Below are 20,584 nucleotides of genomic sequence, written 5' to 3' on the forward strand. Positions count from 1 at the left end.
TTAGGTATAGGAAAAACATCAGTACTCGCCGGTACCGCAAAATATTTATCCAACCTACACATTTTCTCTGGTATTGCAACTGTGTTACAATCATTCAGAGCCGCTAACACCTCCCCTAGTAATACACAGAGGTTTTCCAGCTTAAATTTAAAATTTGAAATATCTGACTCCAGTCTGTTTGGATCAGAACCGTCACCCACAGAATGAAGTTCTCCGTCCTCATGTTCTGCCACCTGTGACGCAGTGTCTGACATGGCCCTAATATTATCAGCGCACTCTGTTCTCACCCCAGAGTGATCACGCTTGCCTCTAAGTTCTGGTAATTTAGCCAAAACTTCAGTCATAACAGTAGCCATATCCTGTAATGTGATTTGAAATGGCCGCCCAGATGTACTCGGCGCTACAATATCACGCACCTCCCGAGCGGGAGATGCAGGTACTGACACGTGAGGCGAGTTAGTCGGCATAACTCTCCCCTCGTTGTTAGGTGAAATATGTTCAGTTTGTACAGATTGATTTTTATTTAAAGTAACATCAATACAATTAGTACATAAATTTCTATTGGGCTCCACTTTGGCATTAGCACATATAGCACATGTATCTTCCTCTGAATCAGACATGTTTAACACACTAGCAATAAACTAGCAACTTGGAAATGCTTTTCAAGTAATTTACAATAATATGAAAACGAACTGTGTCTATAAGAAGCACAGAAAAAATTATGACAGTTGAAAATAAATAAGTTATAGCATCAAATCTTTGTAAGAAATATACAATTTTAGCAAAGGATTGTTCCCATTAGCAAAGGATAACTAACCCTGACAGCAGAAAAAAATACACAAATAAACGTTTTTTATCACAGTCAACTACAATCTTCACAGCTCTGCTGTGAATGATTACCTCCCTTAAAACAAGCTTTGGAGATCCCTGAGTTCTGTAGAGATGAACCGGATCATGCAGGAAGAAAAATGAACTTCTGACTGAGTTTTTTGATGCGTAGTAAAAGCGCCAAAAATGGCCCCTCCCCCTCACACATAACAGTCAGAGAGATCAGTAAACTGCTTTAATTTAAACAAAACTATTGCCAAGTGGAAAAAATAGTGCCCAAAACATTTTTTCACCCAGTACCTCAGAGAAATAAACGATTTTACATGCCAGCAAAAAAACGTTTAACCTCAATAAATTAATTGTTATTTAAAACCTATTGCAAGTCCCTGCAAAATAGGTTAAGTCTATGCATACAGTATAAATCCAGTGAAGTACCATTCCCCAGAATACTGAAGTGTAAAATATACATACATGACAGCCTGATACCAGCTACATCTACTGCATTTAAGGCTGAGTTTACATTATAACGGTATGGCAGGATTTTCTCATCAATTCCATGTCAGAAAATAATAAACTGCTACATACCTCTTTGCAGATTAATCTGCCCGCTGTCCCCTGATCTGAAGTTTACCTCTCCTCAGATGGCCGAGAAACAGCAATATGATCTTAACTACTCCGGCTAAAATCATAGAAAAAACATAATTTATGCTTACCTGATAAATTCCTTTCTTCTGTAGTGTGATCAGTCCACGGGTCATCATTACTTCTGGGATATTACTCCTCCCCAACAGGAAGTGCAAGAGGATTCACCCAGCAGAGCTGCATATAGCTCCTCCCCTCTACGTCACTCCCAGTCATTCGACCAAGGACCAACGAGAAAGGAAAAGCCAAGGGTGAAGTGGTGACTGGAGTATAAATTAAAAAATATTTACCTGCCTTAAAAACAGGGCGGGCCGTGGACTGATCACACTACAGAAGAAAGGAATTTATCAGGTAAGCATAAATTATGTTTTCTTCTGTTAAGTGTGATCAGTCCACGGGTCATCATTACTTCTGGGATACCAATACCAAAGCAAAAGTACACGGATGACGGGAGGGATAGGCAGGCTCTTTATACAGAAGGAACCACTGCCTGAAGAACCTGTCTCCCAAAAATAGCCTCCGATGAAGCAAAAGTGTCAAATTTGTAAAATTTGGAAAAAGTATGAAGCGAAGACCAAGTTGCAGCCTTGCAAATCTGTTCAACGGAGGCCTCATTCTTGAAGGCCCAAGTGGAAGCCACAGCTCTAGTAGAATGAGCTGTAATTCTTTCAGGAGACTGCTGTCCAGCAGTCTCATAAGCTAAACGAATTATGCTACGAAGCCAAAAAGAAAGAGAGGTAGCGGAAGCTTTTTGACCTCTCCTCTGCCCAGAGTAAATGACAAACAGAGAAGACGTTTGTCGAAATTCCTTAGTTGCCTGTAAGTAAAATTTTAGAGCACGGACTACATCCAGGTTGTGCAGTAGACGTTCCTTCTTTGAAGAAGGATTTGGGCATAAAGAAGGAACAACAATCTCTTGATTGATATTCCTGTTAGTAACTACCTTAGGTAAGAACCCAGGTTTAGTACGCAGGACTACCTTATCCGAATGAAAAATCAAATAAGGAGAATCACAATGTAAGGCTGATAATTCAGAGACTCTTCGAGCCGAGGAAATAGCCATTAAAAATAGAACTTTCCAAGATAACAACTTTATATCAATGGAATGAAGGGGTTCAAACGGAACGCCCTGTAAAACATTAAGAACAAGGTTTAAACTCCATGGTGGAGCAACAGTTTTAAACACAGGCTTAATCCTGGCCAAAGCCTGACAAAAAGCCTGGACGTCAGGAACTTCTGACAGACGTTTGTGTAACAGAATGGACAGAGCTGAGATCTGTCCCTTTAATGAACTAGCAGATAAACCCTTTTCTAAACCTTCTTGTAGAAAAGACAATATCCTAGGAATCCTAACCTTACTCCAAGAGTAACCTTTGGATTCACACCAATATAGGTATTTACGCCATATCTTATGGTAAATCTTTCTGGTAACAGGTTTCCTAGCCTGTATTAAGGTATCAATAACTGACTCAGAAAACCCACGTCTTGATAAAATCAAGCGTTCAATTTCCAAGCAGTCAGCTTCAGAGAAGTTAGATTTTGATGTTTGAAGGGACCCTGTATCAGAAGGTCCTGTTTCAGAGGTAGAGACCAAGGTGGACAGGATGACATGTCCACCAGGTCTGCATACCAAGTCCTGCGTGGCCACGCAGGTGCTATTAGAATCACTGATGCTCTCTCTTGTTTGATTCTGGCAATCAATCGAGGAAGCAACGGGAAGGGTGGAAACACGTAAGCCATCCTGAAGTCCCAAGGTGCTGTCAGAGCATCTATCAGGACTGCTCCTGGATCCCTGGATCTGGACCCGTAACGAGGAAGCTTGGCGTTCTGTCGAGACGCCATGAGATCTATCTCTGGTTTGCCCCAACGTCGAAGTATTTGGGCAAAGACCTCCGGATGAAGTTCCCACTCCCCCGGATGAAAAGTCTGACGACTTAAGAAATCCGCCTCCCAGTTCTCCACTCCCGGGATGTGGATTGCTGACAGGTGGCAAGAGTGAGACTCTGCCCAGCGAATTATCTTTGATACTTCCATCATAGCTAGGGAGCTTCTTGTCCCTCCCTGATGGTTGATGTAAGCTACAGTCGTGATGTTGTCCGACTGAAACCTGATGAACCCCCGAGTTGTCAACTGGGGCCAAGCCAGGAGGGCATTGAGAACTGCTCTCAATTCCAGAATGTTTATTGGCAGGAGACTCTCCTCCTGACTCCATTGTCCCTGAGCCTTCAGAGAATTCCAGACGGCACCCCAACCTAGAAGGCTGGCGTCTGTTGTTACAATTGTCCAGTCTGGTCTGCTGAATGGCATCCCCCTGGACAGGTGTGGCCGAGAAAGCCACCATAGAAGAGAATTTCTGGTCTCTTGATCCAGATTCAGAGAAGGGGACAAGTCTGAGTAATCCCCATTCCACTGACTTAGCATGCACAGTTGCAGTGGTCTGAGGTGTAAGCGTGCAAAGGGTACTATGTCCATTGCCGCTACCATTAAGCCGATTACCTCCATGCATTGAGCCACTGACGGGTGTTGAATGGAATGAAGGGTGCGGCAAGCACTTTGAAGTCTTGTTAGCCTGTCCTCTGTCAGGTAAATCTTCATTTCTACAGAATCTATAAGAGTCCCCAGGAAGGGAACTCTTGTGAGTGGAACGAGTGAACTTTTCTTTTCGTTCACCTTCCATCCATGTGACCTTAGAAATGCCAGCACTAACTCTGTATGAGACTTGGCAGTTTGAAAGCTTGAAGCTTGTATCAAAATGTCGTCTAGGTATGGAGCTACCGAGATTCCCCGCGGTCTTAGTACCGCCAGAAGAGCACCCAGAACCTTTGTGAAGATTCTTGGAGCTGTAGCCAATCCGAATGGAAGAGCCACAAACTGGTAATGCCTGTCTAGGAAGGCAAACCTTAGGTACCGATAATGATCTTTGTGAATCGGTATGTGAAGGTAAGCATCTTTTAAATCCACAGTGGTCATGTACTGACCCTCTTGGATCATAGGTAAAATTGTCCGAATAGTCTCCATCTTGAACGATGGAACTCTTAGGAATTTGTTTAGGATCTTTAAGTCCAGGATTGGTCTGAAAGTTCCCTCTTTTTTGGGAACCACAAACAGATTTGAGTAAAACCCCTGTCCCTGTTCCGATCGTGGAACTGGATGGATTACTCCCATTAACAAGAGCTCTTGTACGCAGCGTAGAAACGCCTCTTTCTTTGTCTGGATTGTTGACAATCTTGACAGATGAAATCTCTCTCTTGGAGGAGAGTATTTGAAGTCCAGAAGGTATCCCTGAGATATTATCTCTAGCGCCCAGGGATCCTGAACATCTCTTGCCCAAGCCTGGGCGAAGAGAGAAAGTCTGCCCCCCACTAGATCCGATCCCGGATCGGGGGCCCTCAATTCATGCTGTTTTAGGGGCAGCAGCAGGTTTCCTAGTCTGCTTGCCCTTGTTCCAGGACTGGTTAGGTTTCCAGCCTTGTCTGTAGCGAGTAACAGCTCCTTCCTGTTTTGGTGCAGAGGAAGTTGATGCTGCTCCTGCTTTGAAATTACGAAAGGAACGAAAATTAGACTGTCTAGTCTTGGCTTTGGCTTTGTCCTGAGGCAGGGCATGGCCTTTACCTCCTGTAATGTCAGCGATAATCTCTTTCAACCCGGGCCCGAATAAGGTCTGCCCTTTGAAAGGTATATTAAGCAATTTAGACTTAGAAGTAACATCAGCTGACCAGGATTTTAGCCACAGCGCCCTGCGTGCCTGAATGGCGAATCCTGAATTCTTCGCCGTAAGTTTAGTAAGATGTACTACGGCCTCCGAAATGAATGAATTAGCTAGTTTAAGGACTCTAAGCCTGTCCGTAATGTCGTCCAGAGTAGCTGAACCAATGTTCTCTTCCAGAGACTCAATCCAGAATGCCGCTGCAGCCGTGATCGGCGCAATGCATCCAAGGGGTTGCAATATAAAACCTTGTTGAACAAACATTTTCTTAAGGTAACCCTCTAACTTTTTATCCATTGGATCTGAAAAAGCACAGCTATCCTCCACCGGGATAGTGGTACGCTTAGCTAAGGTAGAAACTGCTCCCTCCACCTTAGGGACCGTTTGCCATAAGTCCCTTGTGGTGGCGTCTATTGGAAACATTTTTCTAAATATCGGAGGGGGTGAGAACGGCACACCGGGTCTATCCCACTCCTTAGTAACAATTTCAGTAAGTCTCTTAGGTATAGGAAAAACCTCAGTACTCGTCGGTACCCGCAAAATATTTATCCAACCTACACATTTTCTCTGGTATTGCAACTGTGTTACAATCATTCAGAGCCGCTAACACCTCCCCTAGTAATACACGGAGGTTTTCCAGTTTAAATTTAAAATTTGAAATATCTGAATCCAGTCTGTTTGGATCAGAACCGTCACCCACAGAATGAAGTTCTCCGTCCTCATGTTCTGCCACCTGTGACGCAGTGTCTGACATGGCCCTAATATTATCAGCGCACTCTGTTCTCACCCCAGAGTGATCACGCTTACCTCTTAGTTCTGGTAATTTAGCCAAAACCTCAGTCATAACAGTAGCCATATCCTGTAATGTGATTTGTAATGGCCGCCCAGATGTACTCGGCGCTACAATATCACGCACCTCCCTCTGAGCGGGAGATGTAGGTACTGACACGTGAGGCGAGTTAGTCAGCATAACTCTCCCCTCGTTGTTTGGTGAAATTTGTTCAATTTGTACAGATTGACTTTTATTTAAAGTAGCATCAATACAGTTAGTACATAAATTTCTATTGGGCTCCACTTTGGCATTGCAACAAATGACACAGGTATCATCCTCTGAATCAGACATGTTTAACACACTAGCAAATAAACTTGCAACTTGGAAATACAATTCAATTAGAATAAAATTAAAACGTACTGTGCCTTTAAGAAGCACAGAAGATCTATGACAGTTGAAAATTAATAAATTGAAACAGTTATAGCCTCAATCCTTGTAAACAACACAACTTTAGCAAAGGTTTAATCCCATTAGCAAAGATAACAAATTCTGAAAGCAGGAAACAAATTACAGAATAAACGTTTTTTATCTCAGTCAAACTATAATTCTCACAGCTCTGCTGAGAGAAATTACCTCCCTCAAAATAAGTTTTGAAGACCCCTGAGCTCTGTAGAGATGAACCGGATCATGCAGGGAATACAATGAGTTGCTGACTGAAATATTTGATGCGTAGTAAAAGCGCCAAAAAACGGCCCCTCCCCCTCACACACAGCAGTGAGGGAGAACAGAAACTGTCAGAAAACAGATTAAGCAACTGCCAAGTGGAAAAATAGTGCCCAAACATTTATTCACTCAGTACCTCAGCAAATGAAAACGATTTTACATTCCAGCAAAAACGTTAAACATAATCTCTAGTTATTAAACAGCTTTATGTATTTCTTACAGTGTAATTCTAGTGAAGTACCATTCCCCAGAATACTGAAGTGTAAAGTATACATACATGACATTATATCGGTATGGCAGGATTTTCTCATCAATTCCATTGTCAGAAAATAAAAAACTGCTACATACCTCTATGCAGATTCATCTGCCCGCTGTCCCCTGATCTGAAGTTTACCTCTCCTCAGATGGCCGAGAAACAGCAATATGATCTTAACTACTCCGGCTAAAATCATAACAAAAACTCTGGTAGATTCTTCTTCAAACTCTGCCAGAGAGATAATAACACACTCCGGTGCTATTTTAAAATAACAAACTTTTGATTGAAGATATAAAACTAAGTATAATCACCATAGTCCTCTCACACATCCTATCTAGTCGTTGGGTGCAAGAGAATGACTGGGAGTGACGTAGAGGGGAGGAGCTATATGCAGCTCTGCTGGGTGAATCCTCTTGCACTTCCTGTTGGGGAGGAGTAATATCCCAGAAGTAATGATGACCCGTGGACTGATCACACTTAACAGAAGAAAAACTCAGGTAGATTATTCTTCAAATTCTACCAGAGAATGAATAACACACTCCGGTGCTATTATAAAATAACAAACTTTTGATTGAAGGTAATAAACTAATTAAAATCACCACAGTCCTCTCACACATCCTATCTATTCGTTGGGTGCAAGAGAATGACTGGGGGTGACGTAGAGGGGAGGAGCTATATAGCAGCTCTGCTGGGTGAATCCTCTTGCACTTCCTGTAGGGGAGGAGATAATATCCCAGAAGTAATGATGACCCGTGGACTGACCACACTTAACAGGAGAAAGAGCTTTACAATTTTTATTTTAGAATAGGGTAGGGCATTTTTTATTTTGGGGGGCTTTGTTATTTTTTTAGGTGTAATTAGTTTAAAATTCTTGTAATCTTTTATTTTTTGTAATTTAATGTTTGTTTGTTTTTTGTAATTTATTGTTTGTTTGTTTTTGTAATTTAGTTTAGTTGATATAATTGTAGATAATTGTAGATAGTTTATTAAATTTATTTATTGATAGTGTAGTGTTAGGTTTAATTGTAACTTAGGTTAGGATTTATTTTACAGGTAATTTTGTAATTATTTTAACTAGGTAACTATTAAATAGTTCTTAACTATTTAATAGCTATTGTACCTGGTTAAAATAAATACAAAGTTGCCTGTAAAATAAATATTAATCCTAAAATAGCTACAATATAATTATTATTTATATTGTAGCTATATTAGGGTTTATTTTACAGGTAAGTATTTAGCTTTAAATAGGAATAATTTATTTAATAAGATTTATTTTATTTCGTTAGATTTAAATTATATTTAATTTAGGGGGGTGTTAGGGTTAGACTTAGCTTTAGGAGTTAATACATTTATTAGAGTAGCGGCGAGGTCCGGTCGGCAGATTAGGGGTTAATACTTGAAGTTAGGTGTCGGCGATGTTAGGGAGGGCAGATTAGGGGTTAATACTATTTATTATAGGGTTTTTGAGGCGGGAGTGAGGCGGATTAGGGGTTAATAACTTTATTATAGTAGCGGTGAGGCCCGGTCGGCAGATTAGGAGTTAATAATTGTAGGTAGGTGGCGGCGACGTTGGGGGCGGCAGATTAGGGGTTAATAAATATAATATAGGGGTCGGTGGTGTTAGGGGCAGCAGATTAGGGGTGCATAGGGATAACATAGGTTGCGGTGGTGTACGGAGCGGCAAATTAGGGGTTAAAAATAATATGCAGGGGTCAGCAGATTAGGGTTTAATAAGTGTAAGGTTAGGGGTGTTTAGACTCGGGGTACATGTTAGGGTGTTAGGTGCAGACTTAGGAAGTGTTTCCCCATAGGAAACAATGGGGCTGCATTAGGAGCTGAACGCTGCTTTTTTGCAGGTGTTTTTTTTCAGCTCAAACTGCCCCATTGTTTCCTATGAGGGAATCGTGCACGAGCACGTTTTTGAAGCTGGCCGCGTCCGTAAGCACCGCTGGTATTTAGAGTTGAAGTGGCAGTAAATTATGCTATATGCTCCCTTTTTGGAGCCTAACGCAGCCCTTCAGAGAACTCTAAATACCAGCGGTATTTAAAAGGTGCGGGGGGAAAAATACACACGTAGCTAACGCACCCCTTTGGCCGCAGAACTCTAAATCTAGCCGATAGTGAGGAAATGAAAGACCACATGCACAGTTCTTGTTAAGGCCAGAAGTGTCAGGCCAAGTAAAATATTGGAGAGGCAAAGGCAAAGGATGGTGAGAATGGTTAAAAACAGTCCACAGACCACCTCCAAAGACCTACAACATCATCTTGATGTATATGGTGTCACTGTGCATCGTTCAACAATTCAGTGCACTTTGCACAAGGAGAAGCTGTATGGGAGAGTGATGCCACGCCATAAACAGAGTCGCTTGAGGTATGCAAACACACATTTGGACAAGCCAGCTTCTTTTTGGAAGAAGGTGCTGTGGACTGATGAAACAAAGATTGAGTTATTTAGTCATAACAAGGGGCGTTATGCATGGCGGCAAAAGAACACAGCATTCCAAGACAAACACTTGCTACCCACAGTAAAATTTGATGGATGTTCCATCATGCTGTGGGGCTGTGTGGCCAGTGCCGGTACTGGGAAGCTTGTTAAAGTTGAGGGTCACATGGATTCCACTCAATATCAGCAGATACTTGAGAATAATGTTGAGGAGTCAGTCACAAAGTTAAAGTTACACCGGAGCTGGATATTTCAACAAGACAACGACCCAAAACACTGCTCAAAATCTACTCTGGCATTTATGCAGAGGAACAAGTACAATGTTCTGGAATGGCCATCCCAATCCCCAGACCTGAATATCATTGAAAATCTGTGGGGTGATTTGAAGCGGGCTGTCCATGCTCAGCAACCATCAAACCTAACTGTTCTGGAGATGTTTTGCAAGGAGGAATGGTCCAAAATACCTTCATCCAGAATCCAGACACTCATTACAGGCTATAGGAAGCGTCTAGAGGCTGTTATTTCTGCTAAAGGAGGCTCTACTAAATATTTATGCAATATTTCTGTTGGGGTGCCCACATTTATGCACCTGTCTAATATCGCTTTGATGCATATTGCACATTTTCTGTTAATCCAATAAACCTAATTTCACTACTGAAATATTACTGTGTCCTTCAGTTATTTGACAGATCATAATGAAATTGCTGATCCAAACACCCAATTATTTATAAATGAATATCATGGAAATTGTCAGGGGTGCCTAATCTTATATATATATATATATATATATATATATATATATATATATATATATATATATATATATATATGAGCTTGTGTTCTGAGCTAACCAATCGCTATGTAGAATGTTGCAGGATCAAATAAATGTTGCATTATTTAAATATTGTGTGCACTCCAGTCTCTCTGGAGGAAATTGAACAAGCAGGTATTTTACAGCAAAATCAGGCAAAATAAACAATGATAGTACATTTCAACATTTTATTTCCCATAATTAAACATTTTAAAGATAGATTAAATGTTGAGTTTAAGATTTCTGTAACTAGAAAACTGCCAAACTAAAATGGTTAATTAACAGGGCTACACAGAGACAAAGGACAATTGATATGCTGGCCAAATCTAATTACGTAACTATAATGTAAAATACAAAAAGTGTTATGAGAGGAGGAAAAAACATAATTTATGCTTACCTGATAAATTCCTTTCTTCTGTTGTGTGATCAGTCCACGGGTCATCATTACTTCTGGGATATAACTCCTCCCCAACAGGAAATGCAAGAGGATTCACCCAGCAGAGCTGCATATAGCTCCTCCCCTCTACGTCAGTCCCAGTCATTCGACCAAGAATCAACGAGAAAGGAGTAACCAAGGGTGAAGTGGTGACTGGAGTATAATTTAAAAAATATTTACCTGCCTTAAAACAGGGCGGGCCGTGGACTGATCACACAACAGAAGAAAGGAATTTATCAGGTAAGCATAAATTATGTTTTCTTCTGTTATGTGTGATCAGTCCACGGGTCATCATTACTTCTGGGATACCAATACCAAAGCAAAAGTACACGGATGACGGGAGGGATAGGCAGGCTCATTATACAGAAGGAACTACTGCCTGAAGAACCTTTCTCCCAAAAATAGCCTCCGAAGAAGCAAAAGTGTCAAATTTGTAAAATTTGGAAAAAGTATGAAGCGAAGACCAAGTTGCAGCCTTGCAAATCTGTTCAACAGAGGCCTCATTCTTAAAGGCCCAAGTGGAAGCCACAGCTCTAGTGGAGTGGGCTGTAATTCTTTCAGGAGGCTGCTGTCCAGCAGTCTCATAGGCTAAACGTATTATGCTACGAAGCCAAAAAGAGAGAGAGGTAGCAGAAGCTTTTTGACCTCTCCTCTGTCCAGAATAAACGACAAACAGGGAAGAAGTTTGGCGAAAATCTTTAGTTGCCTGCAAGTAGAACTTGAGGGCACGAACTACATCCAGATTGTGTAGAAGACGTTCCTTCTTTGAAGAAGGATTTGGACACAGGGATGGAACAACAATCTCTTGATTGATGTTCCTGTTAGTGACTACCTTAGGTAAGAACCCAGGTTTAGTACGCAGAACTACCTTGTCTGAGTGAAAAATCAGATAAGGGGAATCACAATGTAAGGCTGATAACTCAGAAACTCTTCGAGCCGAGGAAATAGCCATTAAAAACAGAACTTTCCAAGATAACAATTTTATATCAATGGAATGAAGGGGTTCAAACGGAACACCCTGTAAAACGTTAAGAACTAAGTTTAAACTCCATGGCGGAGCAACAGCCTTAAACACAGGCTTGATCCTAGCTAGAGCCTGACAAAAGGCCTGGACGTCTGGATCTTCTGACAGACGCCTGTGTAACAAGATGGACAGAGCTGAAATCTGTCCCTTTAATGAGCTAGCTGATAAACCCTTTTCTAAGCCTTCTTGTAGAAAAGACAATATCCTAGCGATCCTAACCTTACTCCAGGAGTAACCTTTGGATTCGCACCAGTATAGGTATTTCCGCCATATTTTATGGTAAATCCTTCTGGTAACAGGCTTCCTAGCCTGAATCAGGGTATCAATAACCGACTCAGAAAAACCACGTTTTGATAAAATCAAGCGTTCAATTTCCAAGCAGTCAGCTTCAGAGAAGTTAGATTTTGATGTTTGAATGGACCCTGTATCAGAAGGTCCTGTCTTAGAGGTAGAGACCAAGGCGGACAGGATGACATGTCCACTAGATCTGCATACCAAGTCCTGCGTGGCCATGCAGGTGCTATTAGAATTACTGATGCTCTCTCCTGTTTGATTTTGGCAATCAATCGAGGAAGCAGCGGGAAGGGTGGAAACACATAAGCCATCCCGAAGTTCCAAGGTGCTGTCAAAGCATCTATCAGAACTGCTTCCGGATCCCTGGATCTGGACCCGTAGCGAGGAAGTTTGGCGTTCTGGCGAGACGCCATGAGATCTATCTCTGGTTTGCCCCAACGTCGAAGTATTTGGGCAAAGACCTCCGGATGAAGTTCCCACTCCCCCGGATGAAAAGTCTGGCGACTCAAGAAATCCGCCTCCCAGTTCTCCACTCCCGGGATGTGGATTGCTGACAGGTGGCAAGAGTGAGACTCTGCCCAGCGAATTATCTTTGATACTTCCATCATTGCTAGGGAGCTTCTTGTCCCTCCCTGATGGTTGATGTAAGCTACAGTCGTGATGTTGTCCGACTGAAACCTGATGAACCCCCGAGTTGTTAACTGGGGCCAAGCCAGAAGGGCATTGAGAACCGCTCTCAATTCCAGAATGTTTATTGGCAGGAGACTCTCCTCCTGATTCCATAGTCCCTGAGCCTTCAGAGAATTCCAGACAGCGCCCCAACCTAGTAGGCTGGCGTCTGTTGTTACAATTGTCCAGTCTGGCCTGCTGAATGGCATCCCCCTGGACAGGTGTGGCCGATAAAGCCACCATAGAAGAGAATTTCTGGTCTCTTGATTTAGATTCAGAGTAGGGGACAAATCTGAGTAATCCCCATTCCACTGACTTAGCATGCATAATTGCAGCGGTCTGAGATGTAGGCGTGCAAAAGGTACTATGTCCATTGCCGCTACCATCAAGCCGATCACCTCCATGCATTGAGCTACTGACGGGTGTTGAATGGAATGAAGGACACGGCATGCGTTTTGAAGCTTTGTTAACCTGTCTTCTGTCAGGTAAATCTTCATTTCTACAGAATCTATAAGAGTCCCCAAGAATGGAACTCTTGTGAGAGGAAAGAGAGAACTCTTCTTTTCGTTCACTTTCCATCCATGCGACCTTAGAAATGCCAGAACTAACTCTGTATGAGACTTGGCAGTTTGAAAGCTTGAAGCTTGTATTAGAATGTCGTCTAGGTACGGAGCTACCGAAATCCCTCGCGGTCTTAGTACCGCCAGAAGGGCACCCAGAACCTTTGTGAAGATTCTTGGAGCCGTAGCCAATCCGAATGGAAGAGCTACAAACTGGTAGTGCCTGTCTAAGAAGGCAAACCTTAGATACCGGTGATGATCTTTGTGGATCGGAATGTGAAGGTAAGCATCCTTTAAATCCACAGTGGTCATGTACTGACCCTCTTGGATCATGGGTAAAATTGTCCGAATAGTTTCCATTTTGAACGATGGAACTCTTAGGAATTTGTTTAGAATCTTTAAATCTAAGATTGGCCTGAAAGTTCCCTCTTTTTTGGGAACCACAAACAGGTTTGAGTAGAACCCTTGTCCTTGTTCCGACCGCGGAACCGGATGGATCACTCCCATTAATAACAGATCTTGTACGCAGCGTAGAAACGCTTCTTTCTTTATCTGGTTTGTTGACAACCTTGACAGATGAAATCTCCCTCTTGGGGGAGATAATTTGAAGTCTAGAAGGTATCCCTGAGATATGATCTCTAGTGCCCAGGGATCCTGAACATCTCTTGCCCAGGCCTGGGCGAAGAGAGAGAGTCTGCCCCCCACTAGATCCGGTCCCGGATCGGGGGCTCTCGATTCATGCTGTCTTTGGGGCAGCAGCAGGTTTCCTGGCCTGCTTGCTCTTGTTCCAGGCCTGGTTAGGCTTCCAGCCTTGCCTGTAACGAGCAACAGCTCCTTCCTGTTTTGGTGCAGTGGAGGTTGATGCTGCTCCTGTTTTGAAATTCCGAAAGGGACGAAAATTAGACTGTCTAGCCTTAGCTTTGGCTTTGTCTTGGGGTAGGGCGTGGCCCTTACCTCCTGTAATGTCAGCGATAATTTCTTTCAAACCGGGCCCAAATAAAGACTGCCCCTTGAAAGGTATATTAAGTAATTTGGACTTAGAAGTAACATCTGCTGACCAGGATTTTAGCCACAGCGCCCTACGTGCCTGTATGGCGAATCCTGAGTTCTTAGCCGTAAGTTTGGTTAAATGTACTACGGCCTCCGAAATGAAAGAATTAGCTAGTTTAAGGACTCTAAGCCTGTCCGTAATGTCGTCTAGCGTAGATGAACTAAGGTTCTCTTCCAGCGACTCAATCCAAAATGCTGCCGCAGCCGTAATCGGCGCGATACATGCAAGGGGTTGCAATATAAAACCTTGTTGAACAAACATTTTCTTAAGGTAACCCTCTAATTTTTTATCCATTGGATCTGAGAAAGCACAGCTATCCTCCACCGGGATAGTGGTACGCTTAGCTAAAGTAGAAACTGCTCCCTCCACCTTGGGGACCGTTTGCCATAAGTCCCGAGTGGTGGCGTCTATTGGAAACATCTTTCTAAATATTGGAGGGGGTGAGAACGGCACACCGGGTCTATCCCACTCCTTAGTAACAATTTCAGTTAGTCTCTTAGGTATAGGAAAAACTTCAGTACTCGCCGGTACCGCAAAGTATTTATCCAACCTGCACAGTTTCTCTGGTATTGCAACAGTGTTACAATCGTTGAGAGCTGCTAAGACCTCCCCTAGTAATACACGGAGGTTCTCCAATTTAAATTTAAAATTTGAAATATCTGAGTCCAATCTGTTTGGATCAGAACCGTCACCCACAGAATGAAGCTCTCCGTCCTCATGCTCTGCGAGCTGTGACGCAGTATCAGACATGGCCCTAGCATTGTCAGCGCACTCTGTTCTCACCCCAGAGTGATCACGCTTGCCTCTTAGTTCTGGTAATTTAGACAAAACTTCAGTCATAACAGTAGCCATATCTTGTAATGTTATCTGTAATGGCCGCCCAGATGTACTAGGCGCCATAATATCACGCACCTCCCGGGCGGGAGATGCAGGTACTGCCGCGTGAGGCGAGTTAGTCGGCATAACTCTCCCCTCGCTGTTTGGTGAAATTTGTTCACATTGTACAGATTGACTTTTATTTAAAGTAGCATCAATACAGTTAGTACATAAATTTCTATTGGGCTCCACCTTGGCATTGGAACAAATGACACAGATATCTTCCTCTGAGTCAGACATGTTTAACACACTAGCAAAAAAACTTACAACTTGGTTATAATCTTTTTTAGCAAAAACGTACTGTGCCTCAAAGAGGTACTAAACGATTAAATGACAGTTGAAATAATGAACTGAAAAACAGTTATAGCATCAAACTTTAAAACAACACAACTTTTAGCAAAGGTTTGTTCCCATTAGTAAAATAACAATAATTAAATTTGACATAAAAAATACAAAGCAACGTTTTTATTCACAGTCACTATAAGAATTCTCACAGCTCTGCTGAGAGAATTTACCTCCCTTAAAAGAAGTTTGAAGACCCCTGAGATCTGTCAGAGATGAACCGGATCATGCAGGAAATATAAAAGTAACTGACTGGAATTTTTTGATGCGTAGCAAAGAGCGCCAAAAACGGCCCCTCCCTCTCCCACACAGCAGTGAAGAGAAACGAAACTGTCACAAATAAAAGCAAAAAAGGCTGCCAAGTGGAAAATAATGCCCAAATATTTAATCACACAGTACCTCAGCAATGTAAACGATTCTACATTCCAGCAAAAACGTTTAACATGATAATTAGTTATTAAAAGGATTAGTGACCTTTAACAGAGTAGTTCCGGTGAAATACCATCCCCAGAATACTGAAGTGTATACATACATGTCATTTTAACGGTATGGCAGGATTTTCTCATCAATTCCATTCAGAAAATAAAAACTGCTACATACCTCAATGCAGATTCATCTGCCCGCTGTCCCCTGATCTGAAGCCTTTACCTCCCTCAGATGGCCGAGAACAGCAATATGATCTTAACAACTCCGGTTAAAATCATAGTAAAAAACTCTGGCAGATTCTTCCTCAAACTCTGCCAGAGAAGTAATAACACGCTCCGGTGCTATTGTAAAATAACAAACTTTTGATTGAAGTCATAAAAACTAAGTATAATCACCATAGTCCTCTCACACATCCTATCTAGTCGTTGGGTGCAAGAGAATGACTGGGACTGACGTAGAGGGGAGGAGCTATATGCAGCTCTGCTGGGTGAATCCTCTTGCATTTCCTGTTGGGGAGGAGTTATATCCCAGAAGTAATGATGACCCGTGGACTGATCACACATAACAGAAGAAACATACATTAAAAAGAAAGAATACATTAAATACATACGTTTAAATAAAACTACATTCAGGGACTGCAAATTACTACTAGTCCTGTGAAAGAAGAAATTTGCAGAAGGCTAGCAAGACATCTGCAAGGGAGAGGAGGGTACTAAGGAATATTTTGAGGCCAGAGAGCACATGATGAGACCATGGGCAATTCTTCACTAGACCATTAGAAAGCTTAAGTTTCCTAAGGGGCATATAGAGAAGTCATGCGCTTTCCACTAGACCACATGTGTCATCAGCAAATTAGTCCTTTTTACAATGTCTGTAAGAAACACTGCTCTATATGTTACTTATAAAAAGTTAAACATTCTGTGTGTGTCTGACAAGGTAGAATGAACACTTATTATATCAAACTGACAAAAGAGGTAAAGCACTAACAAGTGGTTTGAACCCTGTCGTCTACGGAAGAGACAAATTTAACTGCATGCAACACCTGTCCTGTGAATACACACCAAACCCCCTTTCAGTCTGGCCTTTGGAGGATGTTACTTGCCAGCTCTACAGCATTTAGTGGCACTTTACAAATAAATTATAATAATAATAATGCTATGTTATTCATCATTTCCATGGTGCATGTGAAATTTTCCTCCAACAAGCCCAAAAAGGCAAATGCCTGGTTACAGCTATATTGGGATATATTCAGATAACAAGGAATGCATGAAAGTGTCATACATCACCCAGCTAGTACACTTGATCTAAAATAAAGCTTAGGAGGGACCAGGTGCCTTCCCCAGCAAATCACATGAGTAATGACACAGTCAATTTGTATATTGCTGATAATGGGTTAAATATGAATCAATGATGATGAGGACAAGTGGTTAAACACTAGGGGTGTGCATACAGATGCTTTGGTAGCATCCAAATGAGGAAGAAGGCGGCCTGCTCACCACTTTCGGCTCTTTTCAGAGCAGCATTTATTCTTGTGAAAGTGTAACACACTAAGTGCTGTACAAATCTAGATCTTAGTGTGTTGCACTTTCACAAGAATAAATGCAGCTTCCAAAAGAGACAAATGCGTCATTCAGCTGCTACTGAAGCATCCGAATCCACACCGCTATTAAACGTGGAGCTATATGTGACTTACAGTGGTTAAAAATCTCTTTATAATTGACTGACAAAAGGGGTTGCAATATCCACTGCCCTGTACATGCAGAAGGAAGAAATACTCATCAACCACACATACAAGAGCAAGTATGAACATTTTCACTAGACACTGACTCTTGAGAAATTGTAACAAATGATTAAACAATAGACTTTTTTTCTTATGGCAAACACTGATTGTACTAGTAAGGTTTTTTTCCCCTGCCTGGTAAACTATAGTTTCCTACCAACATAGATAAGGAATTTCTAAAATGAGAGTGGCATTAGAGATTCCTATGCTAAGAGCAATGAGAAATCTATGCATGCCACTAAGATTAATATATATATATATATATATATATATATATATATATATATATATATATATCTTCTAACCAGCAACTTTTTTCTATCCCTGGTTACAAAGGATCCTTATTTATCTCATCCCCGCTAATGCCTGAGATCACCTTCTCTACACGAGGAAAAAAAAAGTGATCCAACATGCAGCTGCACTCAATGAAAGGTATATTAAAATATAGTATAACATTTTAATAATGTTTAGTAAAAAAAAAACCTTTGCTATATACTTTCATTAAAAGGGATACTGAACCCATTTTTTTTATTTCATGATTCAGATAAAGCATGCATTTTTAAGCAACTTTCTAATTTACTCTTATTATCATTTTTTCTTCATTCTCTTGGTATCTTTATTTGAAAAAGCAGGAATGTAAGCATAGGAGCCAGCCCATTTTTGGTTCAGAGTCCTGGATAGCACTTGCTGCTACCCAGGTGCTGAACCAAAGATGGGCCCGGCTCGTAGCAAGAGAACAAATCAAAATTGATAATAATAAGAGTAAGTTAGAAAGTTGCTTAAAATTGCATACTCTATCTGAATCATGAAATAAAAAATTTGGGTTCATTAGCGGAACTGACGGCCAGAAACTTTCCTATGAATTTCAGTAAAACAGCCAAAAGTGTTGCTCTCATAAAACTACTTTATGGGTGTGGGGTATGAACTAAGTTGCCCACCACAATACATAAAAGTAGCAATCCTGCTTTTTCAAATCAACAGTCCAGTGTCTGTTGTGCTGCCAGATGATTATTAAAACAATGATAAATACCTCACGGCATTAGTTCTATTTCGGGCCTCTGGCGACTTTTACAAGGCCTTTATTACCCCCTCACCTAGGACCAAAATATAAATTTTACCTTTCTATTATCAATTGTTATTGAAAAACAGATATAGGGGCCGAATTATCAAGCTCCGAATTGAGCTTGATGCCCCTATTTTTGCGTGGGCCTTCAGGTTCGCCAGAAACAGCCTGCTCTGAGACTGCGGGCATCAATCCCCTCAATATTATACGATCGGGCTGATTGACACCACCTGCTAGCGGCCAATTGTCCTCGAATCTGCAGGGGGCGGCATTGCACAAGCAGCTCACAGCATTCGCTGTTGGCATTAATCGATGTGCAGCGGACATGATACGCTACATTGTATCATGTCCGCTCGCACTTTAATAAATCGGCCCCATAAAATCCAAAATGTTGGTGTTTTGGGAAGGTAAACTGATAAATGTGGGACAACAAAGTTTGGTTTTGAAATAATTAGAGATCAAGAACTATGTGTTGGGAGTTTTCCTATATTATATTTCCGCATTTCTAAAAATAATAGGTTTGCTGAAAAAAACAAGGTATAATGTGTGTGTTAAATTTATGAATAAATGCAATGAGGTCTAAACAACTAAAAACAGATCCAGCACAGAGGTGTGAAAATGGCTTAGCAGCAAAGGGGTTAACACACAACATGTAAAACTAAAAAAGTATTCTGACTTTATGAGAGAAAAAATTATTGTAAAACACTTACACCTTTTTCCATTGGATCAAACCACAACTCATCGCTAATTCTTGAAAGGGAATAGACTGCTTTTCCAAATACTGTAAAAAGAACATAAAATGGGACTGAATATAATACAGTCAAAAAACTATAACAAAAATACTACATAACCAAATAATGCTCAAACATTTCATGTCACTATATATAAGCAGTGCTTTAAGAAAAGGAAATGCACTGCACATGTGTGTGCTGCGCTTTAACTTCTCTGCCACCTTTTTAGGTGGAGGACTTAAATCATCCCGGGATGATTGACACACCCTGCTAGCGGCTGATTGGCTGCCAGTGAGCACGGGCGGCATTGCACAAGCATTTCACTAGAAATGCTTGTGCAATTTTAAATGCCAACAGCTTATGCTGTCTGCATATAGATGGGTCGAGTGACCCTACATAAATGTACCCTAAAAAGTCTATACACCCTATTGAAAGGGCAGGTTTTTTAAATGTAAAGACAGAAATAACAAATGTAAATGTTAGACTTTTCCCATCTGTAATGTAATATTTTTATGTGAACATTTTAAATAATACTGATTGAGTAAGTCTGCACAACATACTTTGTGGAAGTGCCTTTTGCATTTATCAGAGCAGTAGCTTTGCAAATAAGTCTATTAACTTTGCACTTCTAAACGTTGGAACTTTATCCCACTCATTTTAAAAAAAAAGTTCAAGTTAAACACACAGTATTGTAGGGTCGTTATTTTTATTTCTTATTTTTTTTTTTTACTATTATGGCCCTATAAAGATAGGTAAAAGCCTATTTTTTTTTTTATTTGACCACTGTGTAATAGTCCTGGACTAGTAAACTATCAATATACATATCTCCCAACATTCCCAGGACTTGTGTGTGTGTGTGTGTGTGGGGGGGGGCTATGAAAAGAGAGGTTGAGCTGTGGGGTAATGGGAGGACTTGGGCATGCCAAAGCAGGAGTTAAGTTGGGGCATATAAAGTGGAACTTGAATGCCTCATAAAACATGGATTTTCCAATATTTTAGAACGAGTTCTACTTTAGACTGAGAAAAATATTTGAGAGCAACTAAAACTAAAATTGCTTGTACCCCCTCTAATTTTGCTACCACCTCAACATACAGTGATTTCTATATTCTCCTTATACTGTTCCCTTCCCATATTCACTTCATTCTATCAT

The 20,584-nt window shown here is 41.2% G+C and overlaps 1 protein-coding gene across 1 annotated transcript in view; it reads right to left on the minus strand.

Annotated features, from left to right (window-relative positions):
* The window catches only part of RAD9B (RAD9 checkpoint clamp component B), a 260,697-nt gene extending 240,682 nt beyond the window's left edge, over positions 1–20,015 (minus strand). Inside the window, exons 1-2 of the mRNA XM_053699759.1 lie at positions 19,994–20,015; positions 19,413–19,483 (exon numbers count right to left, since the gene is read on the minus strand). Of these exons, the coding sequence (XP_053555734.1) occupies positions 19,413–19,483; positions 19,994–20,015 (93 nt within the window). The remainder of the gene's footprint in view (positions 1–19,412; positions 19,484–19,993) is intronic.
* Positions 20,016–20,584: the final 569 nt, after the last annotated feature.

This window comes from Bombina bombina, chromosome 2 (genome assembly GCF_027579735.1).
Source record: "Bombina bombina isolate aBomBom1 chromosome 2, aBomBom1.pri, whole genome shotgun sequence".
Lineage (NCBI taxonomy): Eukaryota > Metazoa > Chordata > Amphibia > Anura > Bombinatoridae > Bombina > Bombina bombina.